Here is a 23,441-nt window from a genome sequence, read left to right as displayed (position 1 = left end):
TTGTGGAAATGCTTGAAGGGTGAGACTGAGTAACCCACTGCAGTTACAGGTCGCTAAATGTCCCATGATTTCTGTAGAATAGTAATAACCATCTGTACTTACAAGGGCAGATAGGTTGGTTGCACACCATCAATATGAATGCTCGGTGCATCCATTTATTATTTGCTCAGTATTACCTTGTCTAATCCGCTTGTGTTTTATTGCAAATTTTGCTGTATCATTTTCGAGTGATAAGGGGTAATTTCCCGATACACAATATTTACTTTCAACATATGAAGTATAATTTTAGATTATGATAAAATATTCATCCTATTTTTTTAAGCAGAGCTAAAATCGTTGGTTTTAGTCTTTATGTTTATTTTGAATTATAAGAATTTGGTACAAAAGGATTTATGACATAGATATGGTCATCCCTGTGTTATGGATGTGACCCTTAATTCTCTGTTTACATTTACTTCATAGATTCATCATCATCATCATCATCAACGATCAGCCGTTGCTATTCCACTGCAGGACAAAGGCCTCAGACATGTCCTTCCAGTCCCGTCTGTTTATGGTCTTCCTTTGCCTGTCTCTACCTGCAAATATTCCTAGCTTGTGAATCTATTGTCTTCTCTTCCTTTCCCTGGTTCGTTTACAATCTCTAGGAACCCACTGTGTCATTCTTCCTCTCCATCTATTATCTGTCATCCTCATTACGAGACGTATGTCCTGCTCATGTCCGTTTCTTTTTATGTTGTTAGGATATCCATTACTACCCATGTCACTCCTTTTCTCGCTCTTAATGTTATTCACATCATCATTCTCTCCATGGCTCTTTGAGTTTAGTTTTCTTTATTTTTTTCTCTCCCTCAGGTCAAGTGGCTGTGATTACACAAAGAAAAAGCTGACACGAAGATGTGGCAACTTCGTGATCAAAGAATATCGTTTTTGGGAAGCAAAGGGATCTGGACCCTCAAAATTACTAACGTCACCAAGGATGATCAAGGACAATACAAATGTGTCTTCAAAACACACCCACCTGTTAGTCAAACTGGATCGTTGAAGTTAATTGGCAAGTAACTCTCTTTTGATAAATATATCTTATTTTGAGATGGTAACCATCACAGTGCTTATTCATTTCCCATATGAATCACTTAGCCCATAGAGTCTGAAATAACAATTCATATTTTTTTCAATCTTTTGTTTGGATTCCAAACCTCTGTCATTTTTTTAAATGATATATTTGACCTCAATATATTCATATTAACTTGGAAATACATAGAAGAAACATTCTAATAGAAAAAAAAACGTTCATTCTGTGTCGCCCTACTGTTTTACCCACGTCCTTCATCTTTCCTTTCTTATAATTAGGTCCTATTTTCGTCGGAGAAGTCAAGAACCTCACAGTCAACGAAGGAGAAAGGGCCAGTTTTACGTGCCAGGTAGAAAACCTCACAAAATATCATAAGGTAAATGCATATCACTTTACAGGATAGGTTTGGCAACTGTGCATATGTTTTGGGATGAATCAGGCATAGAGGGTAAAAGATAGTTTTGTTGGTGTTATAGGAAGGTCATGATAAATGTTTATTTTGATAGAGAGGAGACTAATCCAATTCTTATCTGTCTTTAGAATCCTGTTTGGGACTGAACATTAGTATTCTGGTGTTTATTTAGAAAGAAATAGTAGGTTGGCAATGGCACCAGCCACCCGTTGAGATACTCCTGCTAAAGAGTTATTGGGTCTTTTGACTGGCCAGATAGTACTACAATGGATCCCTCTCTGGTTACTGTTAATTTTTTCTTTGCCTATAAATGCACTGAATAGACTGGCCTATTCTTTCCACACGCTCCGCTATCTTCATACACCTGCATCTAGCACAAGTTCACACAATAGAGATGTACTGCCTACTGATATTTACAAAAAGTGGAAACACCGGGTATTTTTTGCTATCTCCAGAAAGTCCACCGACCTGAATGCCCTCCCAGGTTTCAGTCCCTGGCAATGCGACCGAAATGCAGAAATCAGAACCACACAGTTGTAAATGGATACCAGTAATTGCTGTTGACAAGATAAATGGCATGTGGCCATAGCAGCCTCACCCAAAAGGACTTGCTTAAATAAAAGACGGAACTCTTCTGGCGCTACCCGCTTCATGGGAGAAAATGTGAGGGAAAACATTTAGTACACGCATGTTACCACACATACATACACACATCTCCCTTATATACGATAAAGTAGGTGTGTGGCCATGTACATATATATATATATATATATATATATATATATATATATATATATATATATATATATATATATATATATATATATAATCAGTGTTTGAAGTCGAAGCTATCATTAAAAACTCAGGAGATGAAAAACGCCTGGATAACTGCTGAGATGATGTTAGCCGAATATAAAGTGTGGGGTGAAGAGGGAAAACCTGATGTATGGGAATTAAGAATGTTGGTGAAAATGGCCAAAAAAAGAGACCTGACTTATTGCAATAATTACAGAGGCATCACACTTACGTCGGTTGTCATGAAAATATATATTATGCTTGTTCTTAAGAGACTAGAGAGAAAGATTTATGGAAGGCTGAGAGATAAACAAGCAAGATTTAGAAAAGGTAGAAGTTGTAAACCAAATTTTCATTTTAAGACATGTGGTACAGTAATATGTAGAATATAGAAATCCACTTATGGTGGCATTTGTAAACTATGAAAAAGCCCTTGATAGTGTCCCCGGACAATTTTGTGGAGAGGCCTGCGTTATGGAATTACTCTTAAATATGCAAATTTGATTATAAGTGTTCATCTGCATAGCAAGTGCAAAGTTAATGTTAGCGGAGACCCATCAAATGAATTTCCTGTGAACAGTGGAGTACTCCAAGGGAATGTGTTGTCACCTAAATTGTTTATCCTCCTCATGGATTTTTTTAATGTATAGAACACTTTTGGGATGGTGGGGAAGGATTGGACTGGATTGGTAATAGGAAATTAGCAGACCTCGAGTATGCTAATGATGTTGTCCTTAGCAGAAAACTACAGGATTTGCAATGCTTGCTTATCAGAATGCATGAAATATCACGTGAGTTTGGGCTGAAGATAGATAGAAGAAAACAGATGATGAGAACAGAATATGCAATGGACATTGATATATAGCACTGGAAGGAGAAGGGATTAATGAGGTAGAATCATTTGAATATTCAGGAACTATAATTTCTAATACAGGGTTTTTTAGAATTGGAGTTTAATGTAAGATTAAAAAAAAGGCTATTCAGACAATGGCTGGGTTAAGTTAAACTCAGAAATCAAATCGCCTGAGATTACTTATAAAAATCCTACTATATATCTGTTTTGTGAAATCTGTGTTAATATATGGACATGAGTCATTGTATGAAAATGAAACTATATCCAACAGATTTAGTAGATTCAAGAACAAAGCTCTCAGAAGAATATTGGGAGTTACATGGCAGGACAGGATTAGAAATGAAACTATCAGAGAGATTACTCGAGTGCCATATGTGGATGAAATCATTGTGAGGGGTAGATGGAGATGGTTTGGGCATGCTGCTTGCACTGTTTCATTTTTTATATAATAAAGAAACAAAAAATGTAATTTTTTTTAATTTATCGCACAAAGATAAATCAATTGGACTTTTCTTATATCTATACTAACAAAAGCAAACATTTTCTTTTTAAAAGTAATGCTTAGAACTGATAGGAATTTTAGAAACGATAAAAATTGGAAAAATACTGTTTTTCCATATAGGAATTAATTGGTACCGAATTGTCCTAGTACCGAATTGTCCGGGACCGAATTGTCCAGGGCCGAATTGTCCGGGACCGAATTGTCCAGACACCAGCAAAATATAACTTATTTCCTGTATACTGTGAGGCTAATCTCCATCTATACTGAGAATAACTTTGTGAAGACACACCATATCCCATAGATGCCACGTTACACGAAGAGCTTTATCTAACTTTAAGATTGCAAACTAACAGACTAATTAATTAAAATTCAAGGATTCCAAAATATAGTTGAAAGCATGCTATAAAAAGTTTGAGTATCGCCATGTTTAGCAAAGCTGTACTGGTCAGGGATACCCATACAAGCGATGAGACAAAATCACCCACCATCACCGAGCCGTACTGACTAGTCTTCTTCTTTGCCACTATTATCCCTAAATTAAGAGGTCGGTTGCCTGATGCGCCCTCTCCAATGTCTTCTATGAAAGGCATCCTCTTCCACCAAACCTCTTTCACCTTATTTCGCCTTCTAATCCTCTGCCTTCCTCTTGATATTCTCCTCTTAACAGGTTACTCCGAAGCCATCCTCACTCCCTCATCACCATCCATCCTGAATACGTGCCTACACTATCTCAGTCGTGACACTCATCACCTCTGTAATTTTTACTACACCTTCCACTCTTTTCATTCCACCATTTTCCAATCTTTCAAGCAGTGATATTCCCATAATCCACCTCAGCATTCCCATCTCTGTTCTCTCAAGCTTTGCCTCCTCTTTTTGTCTTTGAGCCCACGTTGATTCATACATTAACACTGGTCTGAGGATTTCGTACTGCAGTGGACTAGAAATGCCTGCATTTGTTGTGTAAAAAGTCATATTGTGCAAAATTCATTGTGTGTTTATGTATTGTGTTGTTGTTTTTATCAATAAGCTTCCTCATAAATTCTTGGTTTAATCAGATTGGATGGTATCGCTTACACCCAAGGAAACTTCTAAGCGTTGGTTTGACCAGGAAATCCGACGATCCCAGACTGTCTGTCATGCACGATGACAACATGAAGTGGACCCTTCAGATCACAAATGTGACTCGATATGACCGGGGGACATATCAGTGTACTGTCAATTTCAATGGAACCTCAATAATTCAATTTGCGCATTTGTATGTCCGTGGTAGGTACTGACTTTGAACAAGTGGAATTATTTTTTTTTAGGTTGTTTATGCCTTTTTATAAGGGTAATATTTTTAAGAAAATATTTCCTGTCTTATTTTTATTATTATCATTCTTCTTCTTTTTCTTCTTCTTCTTCTAATAATAATATTGGCTAGTATAGCATTTGTGTTGATAAAAACACTTATTAGAAACATTATAGTCATTGAAGTAATTTTGCACTATCTCTGTTGCAGTGAAGGACCAATGTAATATACGGACTTACTTTTTGAGTTGGCATAAGATCAAGGCACAACTGGGGAACTCGGAAATAGAGGAAGCTGATGTCAAGTCAATCCTTCTTCAATCAAAGACGAACGTGAAAGGCATTTACATTAAATGGTGTCCCTCTTTAAGAACGTCTTGTCCTAATGGAAGGACTCAGTGCGTACCTTCTGTGGAACGGAGAAATGTCAGTGTCGGGATTAATGTTGGGAATACGCAAAAGTTGCTTCACTTTAATTACTTGGAGGCAACAAAGTGTTTTTGCAAATTTTGTAAATTGGAACAATATTGTACCGTTAAATTTCCAGTAATTTTCAAGCCAAAAATCATAGATGAGCTTTTCAGACCGGATTTCTTTAACTCCACTACCATCGAACTGACTTGGGAAGAAGTCAAAAAGAATGTCAGGAAGCCTAGTCAAGTTTCAGGCCCAGAAGTATTCAATATCCTGAGGAAATCCAGACTGATAGATGATTATAAGATTCCAGTGAAGGAATGTCCATCTGATTTCTGCAAGGAACCTTCAGTTTCCATGATCCCGGCGTACCCGTCGATAAAGCATATCAGCCTACCAATCAAGGTGATAAACGGTACCAAAACAGCAATACTTGAGTATGTTGAGGTCACCAAGTGTTACTGCAGTGCAGCCAAACTAAAGGTTCGGCTGATGGAAACTATATTACATGTAAAGATTGAGGAGCTGTGTCTGCAATCGGATGATGTCAACGAATCAGGTGAGTTTACTTAACTTACTTTAAGAGCTGCTTTTCTGGTCCAATACAGGAGGGGAACCCTACTCTCTGCAGGACCTTCACAGTCATTTATCCAAGGTATTCAACATTTCACACCTCATATTGTTCGTTTATTGTCAAATCCACATTATTGACATAAGTCTCTTTTTATAGTTCATATATGAAAGATCAGTTTTAATCTTGCTACTATTCTTAAAATATTTTATTTTATTTGTTAATTACTTTTCTTGTAGTTTATTTATTTCCTAATTTCCTTTCCTCACTAGGCTAATTTTCCCTGTAGGAGCCCTTGTGCTTATAGCATCCTGCTTTTCCAACCAGGGTTGTAGCTTAGCTAATACTAATAATAATAATAATAATAATAATAATAATAATAATAATAATAATAATAATAATAATATCATCGTCAAAGGACTTAGAGAACAAGAAAGTCTTCAGTTTCCTCATGAAAGCCTTAATATCTTCAGTCTTTTGGATGTCTAGTAGAAGCTTATTGTATAGTCCTAGGGCCGCATATTTGAAAGGTGTAGAACCTACATTAGACATATATCTTGGTTCCGATTATTTATTGGGAGAAATAGATAATAGTATTGTGGCCTATACTTACAGTGCAACACAAATGCATGACTTGAAGATCATACAAGGGAGCTCACTCGAGGGCCTTCTGAGTTATTATGCTCTTGAAAGCTCCTCTACTTAGTGGGGATGTGAGCAGTGCATCAACCTTAGCTGTACCAACATTTTACTCTTCTGCTTTACTTTCTTCCCTGGTCCCTTTTATGTTGTTGTTAAACCTATATGCTTTTATATCATTGTGCAGCTATAAGGGAAACTCACAGGTACACTTTGAGTTTAAATTGCTCCCCGCCCCTTATATATTTCACCCAACATAACAGAATGTATAGGGCCCTTACGTAAGCGCACCCGATCAAGATCTATCCAGTCGTCATGTTAAGTGGAATAATTTCCTTCAGTAGAAAGATAAATCTGGACAGCCGAAAAGGAGACTTGCTTGGTGGGGAATTAGGATAAATCACATCTGGTCGTGAATTTTTGGCTAAAAGACACCGAAGAAGGTTTCATTGCCAGGTGCAACCTTACCTTAGGGAAAGCAATTACATCAAAGAACAGAGGATTTTAAATCTGTCGGGATTTATCTTTCAAGTGAGGGTAGTGGTTCCATGTAAAAGAAAAAGGGATAGCCTGTGTCTCCTTTCAGGGTCCATAATTCATGTCTATGCAGATGTGCCGTAGTCCTCGGCGTAATTGTTATTGGATTGGAAAAGGGACAGAAACAATAATCAAGTTTTGGCTGAGACATCAAAGGTATTTAAAAGCCACGAACAGAAATGATTGATCCATTCATTCATAAGGATTATAATAATTATGGCATTATCGTCATTACTGAAGCAAGTGCAAGATACGCAGCATTTTTGGGCTCAAGCCATGTTGTCCTGAAGGAAGGTTCCTTCAGTAGCTTCCTTTGGATATATATGGCTACCATAATATTCCCAGAGAATTAAACTAAAGGTTTTCACAGAATTCTAACTTCTGGCGCAAGTACCCTAAAGGTTTCCCTTTAGAATATCGTATATCAACAGGGGACGCATGCATTAACACGTCACGTGGCTATCTATACCCCACCTAGCATTTACACTTCGAGGGGGAAAGGTGGCAAGGTAACTGAGGTGCCGTTCCAAAGTTACCCTACCTTCGTTACTGTTACGGTACTCGCAACGTAACCAACCGATGCCATACTTGTGTGACGTCACGTCCGTCCTCATTCCTTTTCTAGGTAGCTCACCGTCAGCTTGTTTGTTCCCAGTGATCTCCCTAAATCTTGTGCATCCTTCGCAATGTCTCAACATTCTGCATCGCCACCTTCTGGAAAGTTGAGTACCAGGTTCTTGTATTGTTTAAATAAGCTCTGGCTGTAGAGTAACGATTTTTTACGCTAAAATCTTGTGTTTTGTGGCTGAGCTGTGCCTTGCCCGGAGGCGCCTTTTTACGGCGCAGCTGTTCGCCTTGCATGCGTTATTTAGCTAGCCAGAACAGCCTTCCCGGCCTTATAACTAATTTTTTAGGCTCAAGCCATGACGTCCTGATGGAAGGTTCCTTCAGTAGCTTCCTTGGGTATATTTAACTACAAGGATATTCCCAGAGAATTAAACCACAGGTTATCACAGAATTCTAACTTCTGGTGCGAGTATCCTAAAGGTTTCCCTCTAAGACATCGTATAACAACAGGGGACGTATGTATTAACACGCCACATAGCTATCTGCACCCCATATAGAGTCAACACTTCGATATGGAAAGGTGGAGAATAACTGGGAAGCCGTTCCACAGTTACCCTCATCCGTGGCTACTTTTGGTACTCGAAACGTAAACAAACGGGCGCCATTGCTAAATGACGTCACGTCCGTCCTCATCCTTCTGCTTGTAGCACCTTGCTCTAGACGGATTTCCCCTTGTGTGATTTTCATCGACTTGCATCGCCGTTATGTCTTTACCTTCAGCCTCGCCTTCTTCTGGAAAGTTGAGAACCAGGGGCCAGTATTGTTTAAATAAGCTCTAGCCGTAAAGTAACTTCTACTTTTCGTAAAATATTGTGTTTTGTGGCAGAGCTGTGCTGCTACCGGACGCGCCATTTTATGGCGTCGCTGTTCTCTTGCATGCCTTATTTAGCTAGCCAGAACAGTTTTTTCCGGCCTCTTAACTAATTGATATTGTTAGTTATTTAGTCTTCATAGCTAGGAACTACATATATCGTGTTTTAACGCTCTATTACTCGGTCGTCGTTCGACCCCATACTAGATCGCTAGCTTAGCGCTTAGGCTAGATAGCCTAGCACTTGTGTTCATGCATGATATATTCCAGTGATCCTAGGTTAAGTTAAGAAGATAGTGGCATTATTTATCATACTGTTAACTGTGATGTAAGTGTTTTCGCCTTCAGGGACCATATAGGGGATCGGTTTGATTGCGTTCCTTTCTAACCTAACCTACATGTAGGAACCCCTATATGCTCTCTTTATCCCCTGCCTTCGGGCATTCCCTCTGTATGGCCATGCTTCCCCTTCTCTATAGGGGAATCTTGTCCATTATCAGAGTATTTATCGCTTTCTCTGTCTACCCTAAGGAAACGATCCCCCCTTAGGGTTGCGACCGAGAAAGAGGAACGGCTCTGCCCTTCCTCAGTTGCTTCTGGTTGGGTTACTCACCCCTCCCTGCAACTTGTGATGTGTCTTTCAGCCTACCTAGCCTGGGATTTAACACTCCTTATCTAGGTTAGGCTTTGGGGGAGGGGCTAGTTCTGTACCTTTATAGTTTGAGATGGTACTCTTGCACCATTCTCATTCTGGTTACCTATCTTAGGCTAGGGAGCGTCCTCCCTTTCCTTGGTGGCCGTTCTGGTACAGAGCTCCCTCTATGGAAGACCCCTCTTCTTCTCCCTCCCCACCTATCTCTTTGGTGTAGGCTAGCCTATACATACGCTTGCCTATACACATCTGTCCCTGGTCCTACAACTCCTCCCTTGGGTGGAGTGATAGGGCTATCTTGCTCTCCTGCTGAGCAGGTACATATACCCTACATAGCGTCCTATGGGGGTAGCCACTGGCAGCGATTTGTCCAGCAGGGGGTTCCCCCTCTTGAGTGTACTCTAACCCTCCCTTGGGTTATCCTGGCACCCGGCCGACTGCCGGCCCCCTGCCATTGGATGCTAGGTGTATCTACTCCTATCATGTGTACACTCTCTCTGGAGGAATGCCGGAGGGGTATGTGGTCTTACCCCTCCAATCCCTCCTTACCTTTCTTTCCATCTATCCTGGTGCCGGTCCCTTGCCGCCTCTACTGGCGGCGATACCGCCCTACACTCTGGTGACCCTCATCATAAGATACCCTCCCCCCTCTAAGTCGTCAGCCTTCCGTGTGCCGGGGGCTGCCGCCTTCCGTGTGCCGGGGGCTGCCGCCTTCCGTCGGCATACAACCGATGTTCCACCCCTCCCTTACCTAGTTTACGTTGGCCGACCTTCGGGCCGCCCTCCGGCGTGCCGGCATTGATTGCCGGCGGTCTGGGTATACTACCATATACTTAATTATCTTATGAACTGATCCAAGCTCACCAAGCTGTCAGCCTTCGGCTGCCGGAGCTGCCGCCTCCCGCCGTTGTGCCGGCGGTCGCCAAGATGGTATTATGCTTAGATACTCAATGTGTCTGTCTTCATGCCTTCCACACTGCTGGAGCAGCCTCCGGCGTGCTGTCGGCCTGCCGGCGCCCTCCGGAGGCGCCAAGTGACATGCACCGCTTCTCTTACCTGCCGACAATATGCCGACAGTCTTACACTGCAGCCAGATGGCTTAGCCACTTCTATATATAGGTATTGTCTTACCATCTAAAATTTTGGCTGGGCTGTCTTCTTGCACATTACAATATTCCAGCATACTCTGTGTGTCTTAGCACGGCCGGTTGCCGGAACCTAGATCTAATACGGGGTCTCCTATTACCCTTTTACCCCAAGGAACTGAGTGGTCTCAGTCCCTGATATACCTCACAGGCAATTTCTGTTAGAAACTTAGCTTCTACCCACCACAGGTGATCCACATGGATTTCCGTTTTGTGTCCTTCGGCCACAAATGAAATTGCCTAATGATAAGGTTACAGTAACCGACTGGGCGGGATTCACAAGTATGTGTCTATCTACTTCCTTTCCTGCTCCTACTCTCAAAAATTACAATATTTATGAATTATTTAATGTTAGATAAAAAATTTAATTATTTAATTTTAATCTTAGAGTAATGTAAGTCATTCTTATGCCTTCCATATACTCATGATCTCTTTCTTTTACAGGAGGAGTATATGAAGTATGAAAGCAACTTCTGCTGAGTGAAACGCCCGGACTTCTACGGGCACAAGGCGTGTCGGACCCACGCCCCCTGCGCCACCAAGAAAGGCGACTTGAAATTCTGAGACCTGCAGCACTGTACAGTCTGCAAGAGTCGTCTGGTCGAAGCGTTCGACGATCCTCCTTCAGCGGGGGCAAGGACAACGCTCGGGAGAAGCTACGCAAGTGGGTGCGTGGCTTCCAGAAGAACGCCACCGGACCGTATCTCGCCACCGAAGATTTGAGGGCCTTGCTGTTTCCGAAGGCATCAAAAGACTTAGTGGTCCCCAGTGATCAGATTCCCACCATCCAGATAGTGGTGGAACCTGATATTGTCATGGCCCAGTCCATGCATGAGTGCCATCTAGATTCCGACAATGCAGAACGTATGTCGGAAGTTTCGGAAGAAACGGAGAGGAACCTCCTGGGCGAGGAACCCGACTATGAGGAAGATCAGGTGGAATACCCTGATTTGGAGCATGAGGTCGCTCCCACTCCTCCTCCCGCACCAACTCCCACGTCGACCAAGGAATCCCTTCCTTCGACGTCTGCCACCCCGGACCCTCTCACATCAGGCAGTCGGGAAGTCTTCAAGATGCTTGAAGCCCTCATGGATAAGAAACTTCACGAGACCCACGAGCTATTCAGGTCTAACTTAGGAAGTTTTAAGCAACCGAAACGGATTTCGGTTAAGGACCTCCCTGCTTGCTCGGATACTAACCCATGGAGGTATGCTGAGCACATGCCGATCACCACGGGCAAAATCTTCATCAGTGAAAAGGTCGGCTCGATCGCGTTGGAAGAAGTGGAGTTCTTCCCGAATTTCGAGGCTTATCCGGACTGTTACGTCCGGCTCAGGTCCGAACCCGCCTCTAAAGAAGAGACTGAACCGAAGGAGGTGATTGTGTTCGATCTCTCGAAGGCCCAGGCTATGCTCGCCTTCACAGTGAAGAGTAGGGGCTTCACCAATTTCAAGATGCCGGCGCTTAGCAAAAAGCACCCGACCTTTGTCGCACCGAACAATGCGACATTCCCCTTTATAGAAAAGGCCTTCACTGCGGTACTGAAAGCAGTGGAAGAAGGGAAACCTTGCCCTATACTGGAGGAGTGCAGGCCCTTCTCCCTGACTGTTCCCCCTGATGATAGACACTGGAAAAACGTCCAGTCTACATTCACAGTGGGGAAGTTAGAGCCTGACATTGCCGGTCGTCAGTTTAACGAGGACCTCCCGAAGCTCAACGATCACCTCCTTCGTAGGGAACAAGATACGAAGGAGAGGTTTGCCGCATCACTGTCCCTCCAGGTACAGCTTGAAGTCAAGGCCGGAGACACTAGGATTCCGGACTTCTACATGGTCCTTGCCAAAACGCATTTTGCAACAGTAATGAAGGACCTGTACAGCTTCACTAGGGCTCGCAGAGCCTGTCGTGAATTCGTATTCGCGAACGCTACGGTGAAACACGAACCCCGGAGGCTGATTTCCTCCAATATCTGGGGTAAATACCTCTTTCCATCCTCCTTAGTGAAAGAGATCGCTGACAAAGCCGCCATGGAGAACAGGAACCTTCTCCATAAGTGGGGCATGTCGAAGAAAAGGAAATCCTCTCAGGACGATGGCCCTCACCCTAAGAGGAAACCTCAGAAGCCCAAACCCCAGCAACGTCAACAGAGACGGTTGTTTCCGGGTTCCGCTACTCCCCAAGTGGCAGCTCAGCCACAACAGAGCTTTCAGCTGGGCACCCAACCGATGGTATCGCAGTCACCGGTCTTCACCCCTGCATATGAGCAGCACACCACTACCTTTCGTCCCAAAGGTAGAGGCTCAAACAGAGGTTCAAGCAGAGATGCGTCTCGCCGCCCCTCCAGAGGCAGAGGAGGAAGGGGAGCCAGCGGCCGAGGTAGCAAACCCTCGGGAAGCCAGAAGCAATGAAGTGCTTCCAGTGGGAGGAAGACTCCGCCAATTCCAGGATCGTTGGACCTTCGATCCTTGGGCACACAGCATCGTCAAGAAGGGTCTAGGCTGGAGCTGGACACAACAACCCCCAGCCTTCCAGCAATTCTTCAAACAGTCAACCCCCCTCCTGGAAGAGTACGTCCTAGAACTCTTGAACAAGAAGGTGATCAGGAGGGTAAAGTCAACCAGGTTCCAAGGGAGACTATTTTGCGTCCCCAAGAAGGACTCGACAAGAAGGTGATTAGGAGGGTAAAGTCAACCAGATTCCAAGGGAGACTATTTTGTGTCCCCAAGAAGGACTCCGACCAGCTCAGAGTCATTCTAGACTTATTCCCCCTCAACAAGTTCATTGGAAACAACAAGTTCAAGATGCTGACTCTTCAACAAATAAGGACCCTCCTGCCTCAAGGGTCCTACACGATATCCATAGACCTGGCGGATGCCTACTGGCACGTTCCAATGAACCATCACGCTTCCTCCTACCTAGGATTTCGACTCCAAAGGAAAAGTTATACCTTCAGGGCCATGCCCTTCGGCCTAAACGTGGCCCCACGGATCTTCACCAAGCTGGCAGACGCCATCGTTCAACAGCTCCGCCTTAGCGGCGTCCAAGTGATGGTTTACCTAGACGACTGGCTGGTCTGGGCGACATCGCCCGAAGATTGTGTACGATCCTGCAACAAAGTCACCCAGTTCCTGGAACATCTGTGATTCAAGATAAACAGCGAGAAATCTCGCCTCTCTCCAGCTCAGAAGTTCCATTGGTTGGGAATCCATTGGGATCTTCAGTCACACCACCTCTCCATCCCGCAGAAGAAAAGGAAGGAAATAGCATGGTCTGTCAGAAGGCTTCTAAAATCCAAACGGATCTCAAGACGACAGCAGGAACAAGTTCTAGGCTCTCTACAGTTCGCCTCAGTGACAAACCCAGTGCTTCGCGCACAGCTAAAGGATGCCGCGGGAGTCTGGAGATGTTCTGCATCCATCGCTCGAAGAGACCTCAAGAGACGGCTCCCAAACAGACTTCGGTTACTCTTAAAGCCTTGGTCGGAAGCAAAGGCCCTGAAAAGGTCCATTCCTCTTCAACACCCGCCTCCATCGCTCAACATCCACACGGACGCTTCGCTGGAGGGTTGGGGAGGTCACTCCCACCAACGATAGGTTCAAGGAACATGGTCTCCTCTATTCGAGACGTTTCACATCAACATCTTGGACGCCATGGCGGTCCTTCTCACCCTGAAGAAACTCTCTCCGCCTCCCTCGATCCACATCCGTCTGACTCTGGACAACTTGGTGGTAGTCAGATGTCTCAATCGTCAGGGCTCGAGATCGCCCCAGATAAATCGGGTACTTCTTCCAATATTCCACCTGGCAGAAAAGAAGAAATGGCACCTGTCTGCAGTTCACCTACAAGGATTCCGCAACGTGATGGCGGACGCTCTATCACGGACGAACCCAATAGAGTCGGAATGGTCTCTAGACGCAAGATCATTCTCCTTCATCTCTCGCCAAGTCCCGGAACTTCAGATCGATCTCTTCGCAACGAGCGACAACAATCAACTTCCTCGTTATGTGGCCCCGTACGAGGACCCCAAGGCAGATGCAGTGAATGCCATGTCACTGGATTGGAACAGATGGTCCAGGATATACCTGTTCCCTCCTCCCAACCTTCTGCTAAAAGTCCTCTCCAAACTGAGAACCTTCAAAGGGAGATCGGCCCTAGTGGCTCCCAAGTGGCCCCGGAGCAATTGGTACCCCCTGGACCTGGAGCTGCAGCCCACGCTGATCCCCCTCCCAGCTCCCAGGCCCAGTTCTCTCTCAGCAAGTATAGAAGTCGACTGTCTTCGCTTCATCACTGAAAGTCAGGGACCTTCATCTCATGATTTTCTCTCCCTAGCTGCAAAGAAAAGGTTTGGGATCTCGAAGAAAAGTCTAGACTTCCTCAAGGAATACAAGACCGAATCCACACGACGGCAATACGAATCATCCTGGAGAAAGTGGGTCTCGTTCGTCTAAGCAAAAAATCCTACGGAAATCACCATTGATTTCTGCATGTCCTTCTTCATTCACCTTCATGGACATGGCTTAGCAGCAAACACGATTTCTACCTGCAAATCGGCTTTGACTCGACCACTACTGTACGCCTTCCAGATTGATCTGTCCAGCGATATCTTCAATAAACTACCAAAGGCATGCGCTAGACTACTCCCAGCACCTTCGCCAAAACCTATCTCCTGGTCCCTGGACAAGGTGCTCCATTTTGCCTCTAACTTGGACAACGATTCGTGCCCTCTCAAGGACCTGACTCAAATAGTTATCTTCCTTTTTGCTCTCGCCTCGGGAGCCCGAGTCAGCGAAATAGTGGCATTATCAAGAGACGAGGGTCATATCCTGTTCGCAGATACAGGAGAACTTACCCTCTTCCCTGATCCGACGTTTCTCGCAAAAAACGAATTACCCACCAAGAGATGGGGCCCCTGGAGAATCTGCCCCCTGAAGGAAGATGTCTCTCTATGTCCAGTAGAGAGTCTCAAGGTCTATCTTCGAAGAACTTCAGACTTCGGTGGAGGTCAACTCTTCAAAGGAGAAACATCGGGTAGCGACCTGTCACTGAAACAACTAAGAGCGAAAATCACCTACTTCATTCGCAGAGCAGATCCTGACAGTACACCCGCAGTTCACGATCCTAGAAAAGTCGCGTCTTCTCTGAATTTCTTCCAGAGTATTGATTTTGGAAGCCTCAAGAGCTTCACAGGATGGAAATCTTCGCGCGTTTTCTTCAAGCACTACGCGAAGCAAGTGCATGAAGTCAAACATTTCGTGGTAGCCGCAGGTAGTGTTATGAAACCTGCCGTTTAACTCTGCATAGAACAGCGAGTTACTTGGGACTTTAACTCTACGGGTGCCTGTGTTGACCCTCGTGTGATACATAGTGATTTCATGGACACTTAGTGTTTCTAATAGACTGTTCTTACCAAGGTGAAATGTCATAGACTTCACATGAGTGCCACATGCCGTAGGGCATGATGTGTTTTTTCTTTGATAAAGACTGACGTTCCTCTGGAACTTGTGTTTTCTAAATTTGAAATTTCTTTCAGATACAAGATTGAAGTCTTCTATTTTCTATGTACATTATTTATTATTGTAAATTAACTTTACATCCTTTATTGCATTTATTATTACTATAACCTGCAATTTATGAAATAAAAGGTCTATTTTATTACTTGTGCGTCTCTCTTCGCTCCTATTACCATTATGAAATACATGATTGTCTGTATTATATACTCACCCATGCTGTGTAATATTCCTACTTGAATACTTACTTTCGTCATACATTCGAGACCAGGTTGTTCTCTACCCATGGAATATAGTGATTAACTATCACTTATCTACTCTTTAGAATATTCCTACACGAATATTGACCATTCTGTCTTGTCTCCGAGTCCTTCACGGACTCTCCGCAGGGTGAGTAGCCCTTCGATGACCACTTTGAATTTTGGTATAATCCGCTGGGACTTCTCTGCCAAGGGGCCAGGAAGCTGGATCCCCACGGAACCTCTACCGAGGTCATATTACATACCTCTATTCGAAGCTCTTGGCACTTACTCTAAAAAAGGGGAAATTTTCCACGATACACTGATTCTCTGGTACTCTTCCATCAGGACGTCATGGCTTGAGCCCAAAAAACGGATTTTGAGCGAAGCGAAAAATCTATTTTTGAGTGAGATAGCCATGACGTCCTGATGGACCCTCCCTTCTGTTCTAGTCCAGCCTTTTAGGCCCCGCCCTGTCCTGCTGTATCATGGAGATTAGCAAGGAGCTGGCATCAGGATGAGGACGGACGTGACGTCATTTAGCAATGGCGCCCGTTTGTTTACGTTTCGAGTACCAAAAGTAGCCACGGATGAGTGTAACTGTGGAACGGGTCCCCAGTTATTCTCCACCTTTCCATATCGAAGTGTTAACTCTATATGGGGTGCAGATAGCTATGTGGCGTGTTAATACATACGTCCCCTGTTGTTATACGATGTCTTAGAGGGAAACCTTTAGGATACTCGCACCAGAAGTTAGAATTCTGTGATAACCTTTGGTTTAATTCTCTGGGAATATCCTTATAGTTTAATATACCCAAGGAAGCTACCGAAGGAACCTTCCATCAGGACGTCATGGCTATCTCACCCAAAAATAGATTTTTCGCTTCAAAATCCGTTAAATATCATCAGTTATTTAGTCTTCATTATTAGGAATAGGTTATATGATGCCGATGGTAGTCTTCGGCTCTCATAGTTAGCCGACCCCATACTAGTCTTTCAGCCTAGCCTAGGGTGCAGCCTAGTGTTCATGTTTACTTCTGCATAATATAATAGTGTTCCTAGTGTTATGTTAATGAAGATATAGGCATTTTTGGGCTCAAGCCATGTCATCCTGATGGAAGGTTCCTTCAGTAGCTTCCTTTGGATATATATAACTACTAAAATATTCCCAGAGAATTAAACTAAAGGTTTTCACAGAATTCTAACTTCTGGTGCGTGTACCCTAAAGGTTTCCCTCTAGGATATCATATATCATCAGGGGACGCATGTATTAACACGCCACATAGCTATCTGCACCCCATATGGAGTTAACACTTCGATATAGAAAGGTGGCTGAGTAACTGAGGAGCCTTTCCAAAGTTACTCTCATCCGTGGCTACTTTTGGTACTCGAGATGTAAACAAACGGGCGCCATTGCTAAATGACGTCGCGTCCGTCCTCATCCTGAGCTCAGCTTCTACCAATCTCCGCGATACAGTAGGTCAGGGAGGGTCCTGAAAGGCTGAACTAAAATAGACGGGAGGGTCCATCAGGACGTCATGGCTATCTCACCAAAAAATAGATTTTTCGCTTCGCTCCAAATCCGTTTTTTGGGCTCAAGCCATAACGTCCTGATGGAAGTGTACTTGAGAATTAATGTATTGTGGATTTTTACCCCTCTTAATCCTAGTGCCAAGGGCTTCTAACAGTATTATAGAACATGTCCTTACCAGAGAGTCTATGGTAAACTAGCTTCCCGCCCCCCTGGCAGGGAAGTCCTGGTGGACAATAGGACATCTCGAAGCGATCATTGAAGAGCTACTCACCCGGTGGAGAGATCATGCTGGACTCGGAGACAAGACAAAGGTTAATATTCGGGTAGGAATATTATCAAGCATAGTTAAGTATATAACATAACTACTATTCCCCCTGGAGGAGAGATCATGCTGGTCTCGGAGACAGGACAAACGTTAATATTTGGATAGGAATATTAGCAAGGCATGAGTGAGTATATAACATAATTACTTATATTATTCTTTCTGATCATCAGGAAAGAGGTAAATGAAACTATAACAATCGTATATTTCTTGATAAGGAATAGGAGCAAAGAGACGCACATGGAAATAAAATAGAGATTTTATTTATAAGATTGTAGATCATTATGGCAGTAATTACAATAATGAATATAGAATTTATTTACAATGATAAAGAATAATGTACATAGAAATGAAAGACGGTAATCTTGATTCTGAAAGAAAATTTTCTTTTTAGAAACACAAGTTCCAGAGGAACGCCAGTCTTTAAAATTCAAAGAAAACACATCATGCCCTAGGGCATGTGGCACTCATATAAAGTCTATGACATTTCACCTTGGTAAAGAACAGTCTATTAGAAACACTAAGTGTCCATTAAATCACTATGTATCACAATAGGGTCCACACAGGCACCCGTAGAGTTAGAGTCCCAAGTAACTCACTGTTCTATGCAGATTTAAGCAGCAGGTTTCATAACACTACCAGCAGCTACCACGAATTGCTTCACTTCTTGCACTTGTTTTGTGTAGTGCTTGAAGAAAACGTGCGATGATTTCCAGCCTGTAAAGCTCTTGAGGCTTTCAAAGTCCATACTCTGGAAGAAGTTCAGAGAAGAAGCGACTTTTCTAGGATCGTGACCTGCGGGTGTACTCTCAGGATCCGCTCTGCGAATGAAGTAGGTGATTTTCGCTCTTAGTTGTTTCAGTGACAGGTCGCTACCCGATGGTTTTCCTTTGAAGAGTTGTCCTCCACCGAAGTCTGAAGTTCTTCGAAGATAGACCTTAAGACACTCCACTGGGTATAGAGAGACATCTTCCTTCAGGGGGCAGATTCTCCAAGGGCCCCGTCTCTTGGTGGGCAGTTCATTCTTAGCGAGAAACGTCAGATCGGGGAAGAGGGTAAGATCTCCTGTCTCGGCGAACAGGATATGACCCTCCTCTCTTGATAATGCCACTATTTCACTGACTCGGGCTCCTGAGGCGAGAGCAAAAAGGAAGATAACTTTTTGAGTCAGGTCTTTCAGAGGCCACGAATCGTTGTCCAGGCTAGAAGCAAAATGGAGTACCTTGTCCAGAGACCAGGTGATAGGTTTTGGTGGGGGTGCTGGGCGTAGTCTAGCGCATGCCTTTGGCAGTTTATTGAAGATATCGCTGGACAGATCAATTTGGAAGGCGTATAAGAGTGGACTAGTCAAAGTCGATTTACAAGTGGAAATCGTGTTGGCCGCTAAGCCTTGTCCATGAAGGTGAATGAAGAAGGACATTCAAAAATCAATGGTGATTTCCTTAGGATTTTTTGCCTTGACGAAGGAGACCCACTTTTTCCAGGAAGATTCGTACTGCCATCTGGCAGACTCAGTCTTGTACTCCTCGAGGAAGTCTTAAGCTTTTCTTCGAGATCCCAAACCTTTTCTTTGCGGCTAGGGAGAGAAAATCATGAGATGAAGGACCCTGACTTTCAGTGAAGCGAAGACAGTCAAATTCTGTACTTGTTGAGAGAGAACTGGGCCCGGTAGGGGGATCAGCGTGGGCTACAGCTCCAGGACCAGGGGATACCAATTGCTCCGGGGCCACTTGGGAGCCACTAGGGCCGATCTCCCTTTGAAGGTTTTCAGTTTGGATAGGAGTTCCAGCAGAAGGTTGGGAGGAGGGAACAGGTATATCCTGGACCATCTGTTCCAATCCAGGGACATGGCATCCACTGCTTCTGCCTTGGGGTCCTCGTACGGGGCCACATATCGAGGAAGTTGATTGTTGTCGCTCGTTGCGAAGAGATCGATCTGAAGTTCCGGGACTTGGTGAGATATGAAGGAGAATGATCTTGCATCTAGAGACCATTCCGACTCTATTGGGGTTGTCCTTGATGGAGCGTCCGCCGTCACATTGCGGAATCCTTGTAGGTGAACTGCAGACAGGTGCCATTTCCTCCTTTCTGCCAAACGAAAGATCGGAAGAAGCACCTGATTTATCTGGGGCGATCTCGAGCCCTGACGATTGAAACATCTGACTACCACCGAGTTGTCCAGAGTCAGACGGATGTGGATCGAGGGAGGCGGGGAGAGTTTCTTCAGAGTGAGAAGAACCGCCATGGCCTCCAAGATGTTGATGTGAAACGTCTTGAATAGGGGAGACCATGTTCCTTGAACCTGTTGTTGGTGGGAGTGACCTCCCCAACCCTCCAGTGAAGCGTCCGTGTGGATGTTGATCGATGGAGGCGGGTGTTGAAGAGGGATGGACCTTTTCAGGGCCTTTGCTTCTGACCACGGCTTTAAAAGTAAGCGAATTCTGTTCGGAAGCCGTCTCTTTAGGTCTCTTCGAGCGATGGATGCGAAATGTCTCCAGACTCCCGCAGCATCCTTTAGCTGTGCGTGAAGCACTGGGTTTGTCACAGAGGCGAACTGTAGAGAGCCGAGAATTTGTTCCTGTTGTCGTCTTGAGATCCGTTTGGATTTTAGAAGCCTTCTGACAGACCCTGCTTTTTCCTTCCTTTTCTTCTGTGGAATGGAAAGGCGGCGTGACTGAAAGTCCCAATGGATTCCCAACCATTGGAACTTCTGAGCTGGAAAAAGGCGAAATTTCTCGGTGTTTATCTTGAAGCCCAGATGCTCTAGGAACTGGGTGACTTTGTTGCAGGCTCTCAGACAATCTTCGGGCTATGTTGACCAGACTGGCCGGTCGTCTAGGTAGGCCATCACTTGGACGCCCTGAAGACGTAGCTGTTGGACGATTGCGTCTGCCAGCTTGGTGAAGATCCGTGGAGCCACGTTGAGCCCGAAGGGCATGGCCCTGAAGGCGTAACTTTTCCTTTGGAGTCGAAATCCTAGGTAGGAGGAAGCGTAGTGATTCATTGGAATGTGCCATTAGGCATCCGCCAGGTCTATGGAGACCGTGTAGGCCATGTGAGGCAGAAGGGTCCTTATTTGTTGCAGAGTCAGCATCTTGAATTTGTTGTACGCAATGAACTTGTTGAGGGGGGATAAGTCTAGAATGACTCTGAGTTTGTCTGAGTCTTTCTTGGGAACACAAAAGAGTCTCCCTTGGAACCTGATTGACTTTACCCTCCTGATCACCTTCTTGTTCAAGATTTCCAGGACATATTCTTCCAGGAGGGGGTTGACTGTTGGAAGAATTGCTGGAAGGCTGGGGGTGGTTGAATCCAGCTCCTGCCCAGTCCCTTCTTGACGATGCTGTGTGTTCAGGGATCGAAGGTCCAGCGATCCTGGAATTGGCGGAGTCTTCCTCCCACCAGAAGCACTTCATTGCTTCTGGTGGCCCGAGGGTTTGCCACCTCGGCCGCTAGCTCCCCTTCCTCCTCTGCCTCTGGAGGGACGGCGAGAAGAATCTCTGCCTGAGCCTCTGTCTGAGCCCCTTCCTTTGGGACGAAAGGTAGTCGAGTGCTGCTCATAGGCAGGGGTGAAGACCAGTGACTGCAACACCACCGGTTGGGGGACCAGTTGAAAGGTTTGTTATGGCTGCGTAGCCACTTGGGGAGTAGCGGGACCCGGAAACTGTCGTCTCGGTTGACGTTGCTGGTGTCTGGGTTTCGAGGATTTCCTCTTAGGCTGAGGGCCATCGTCCTGAGAGGACTTCCTCTTACGGGACATGCCCCACTTATGGAGAAGGTTCCTGTTCTCCGTAGCAGCTTTGTCCACTATCTCTTTCACAAAGGTAGACGGGAAGAGATGTTTGCCCCATATATTGGAGGAAATCAGTCTCTGGGGTTCGTGTTTAGCCGTTGCACTGGCAAACACGAATTCTCTACGGGCTCTACGAGCCCTAGCGAAACTATATAGGTCCTTGGTCACAGTCGCCAGGTGCGACTTAGCAAGGACCATGTAAAAGTCTGGGACTCTGGTATCCCTGGCCATGAGTTCTAGCTGTACCTGATGGGACAGCAAAGCGGCGAGTCTCTCCTTCGTATCCTGTTCCCTACGAAGGAGGTGATCGTTCAGCCGTGAGAGGTCCTCATTGAATTGACGACCGGCCACATCAGGTTCCAGTTTTCGTACAGTGAAGGTCAACTGGATGTCTTTCCAGTGCCTATCATCGGGGGGAAGAGTAATGGAGAAGGGTCTGCACTCCTCCAGTGCAGGGCAAGGCTTCCCTTCCTCCACCGCCTTCATGACCGCTGTGAAGGCCTTTTCAATGAAGGGGAAGGTCGCAGTAGCTGGCGCAAATAAGGTTGGATGCTTCTTACTTAGCGTTGGCATCTTGGAGTTTGTGAAACCCCGTCTCTTCACTGCCTGAGCTAACATAGCTTGGGCCTTCGCAAGATTGAACACAATCACTTCCTTCGGTTCGGTCTCTTCCTTTGAGGCTGGTTCGGACCTGAGCCAGACGTAACAGTCCGGATAAGCCTCGAAATTCGGGAAGAACTCCACTTCTTCCAACAATATAGAGCCAACCCTTTCACTAATATAGATCTTGCCAGTTGTGATTGGCATATGCTCGGCGTATCTCGAAGGGTTAGCTTCCGAGCAGGTGGGGAGGTCCTTAACCGAAATCTTCTTCAGTTGTTTCGAAGCCAACGAGACTCGTCCGGAATTGCTCCTGAGTCTCGCGCAGCTTCTTGTCCATGAGGGCTTCAAGCATTTTGAAGACCTCTTGAGTGGCCGATGGAAGAGGGTCCGGGGTGACAGAAGTCGAAGGAACAGGTTCCTCGGACGGTGCAGGAGTTGCTGGGGGAGCAGGAGCGACCTCGTTCTCCGAATCAGGGTATTCCACTTGATCTTCCTCATAGTCGAGCTCCTCGCCCATGGGGTTCTTCTCCGTCTCTTCAGACACCTCCGACATGCGTTCCACGTTGTCGGAATCAAGATGGCACTCACGCATGGACTGTGCCATGATGACGTCGGGTTCGACCACGATATGGACGGTGGGAATTTGTTCACGAGGGACCACCAAGTCCTTAGATGCTTTTGGAAAAAGCAAAGCCCTCAAGTCTTCATTGGGAAGATACGGTCCAGTGACGTTCTTTTGGAAGCCACTCACCCATTTGCATAGATTCTCCCTAGCAATGTCCCTTACCTCCGCAGTAGGAGGATCGTCGAACGCCTCAACAAGAAGACTCTTGTAGACTACAGTTCTGCGGGTCCCAAAATTTTATGTCGCCTTTCTTGGCGGCGCAGGGGGCGTGGGTCCGGCACGCCTTGTGCCCGTAGAAGTCCGGGCGCTTCACTCCGCAGAAGTTGCTCTCGCACTTCAAGTACTCCTCCTGTAAAAGAAAGAGATCATGAGTACATGGAAGGCATAAGAATGACTTACATTACTGTAAAATTAAGAATAACTTAATCTATAATAGCATATTAATGTTCAAGATTGATGTGCGGGAAATGAAGTAGATAGACACATACTTGT

At 45.0% G+C, this 23,441-nt stretch overlaps 1 protein-coding gene across 1 annotated transcript in view; it reads left to right on the top strand.

The window, feature by feature from the left end:
- The first annotated feature begins 897 nt into the window (after positions 1-897).
- The window catches only part of LOC137627187 (uncharacterized), an 85,324-nt gene continuing 62,780 nt past the window's right edge, over positions 898-23,441 (top strand). Inside the window, 4 exon segments of the mRNA XM_068358264.1 lie at positions 898-1,054; positions 1,354-1,451; positions 4,696-4,906; positions 5,142-5,903. Of these exon segments, the coding sequence (XP_068214365.1) occupies positions 898-1,054; positions 1,354-1,451; positions 4,696-4,906; positions 5,142-5,903 (1,228 nt within the window).

This window comes from Palaemon carinicauda, chromosome 35 (genome assembly GCF_036898095.1).
Source record: "Palaemon carinicauda isolate YSFRI2023 chromosome 35, ASM3689809v2, whole genome shotgun sequence".
Lineage (NCBI taxonomy): Eukaryota > Metazoa > Arthropoda > Malacostraca > Decapoda > Palaemonidae > Palaemon > Palaemon carinicauda.
Note: the sequence above shows the minus strand (reverse complement) of the source record. Positions and strands in the feature narration are given on the sequence as shown.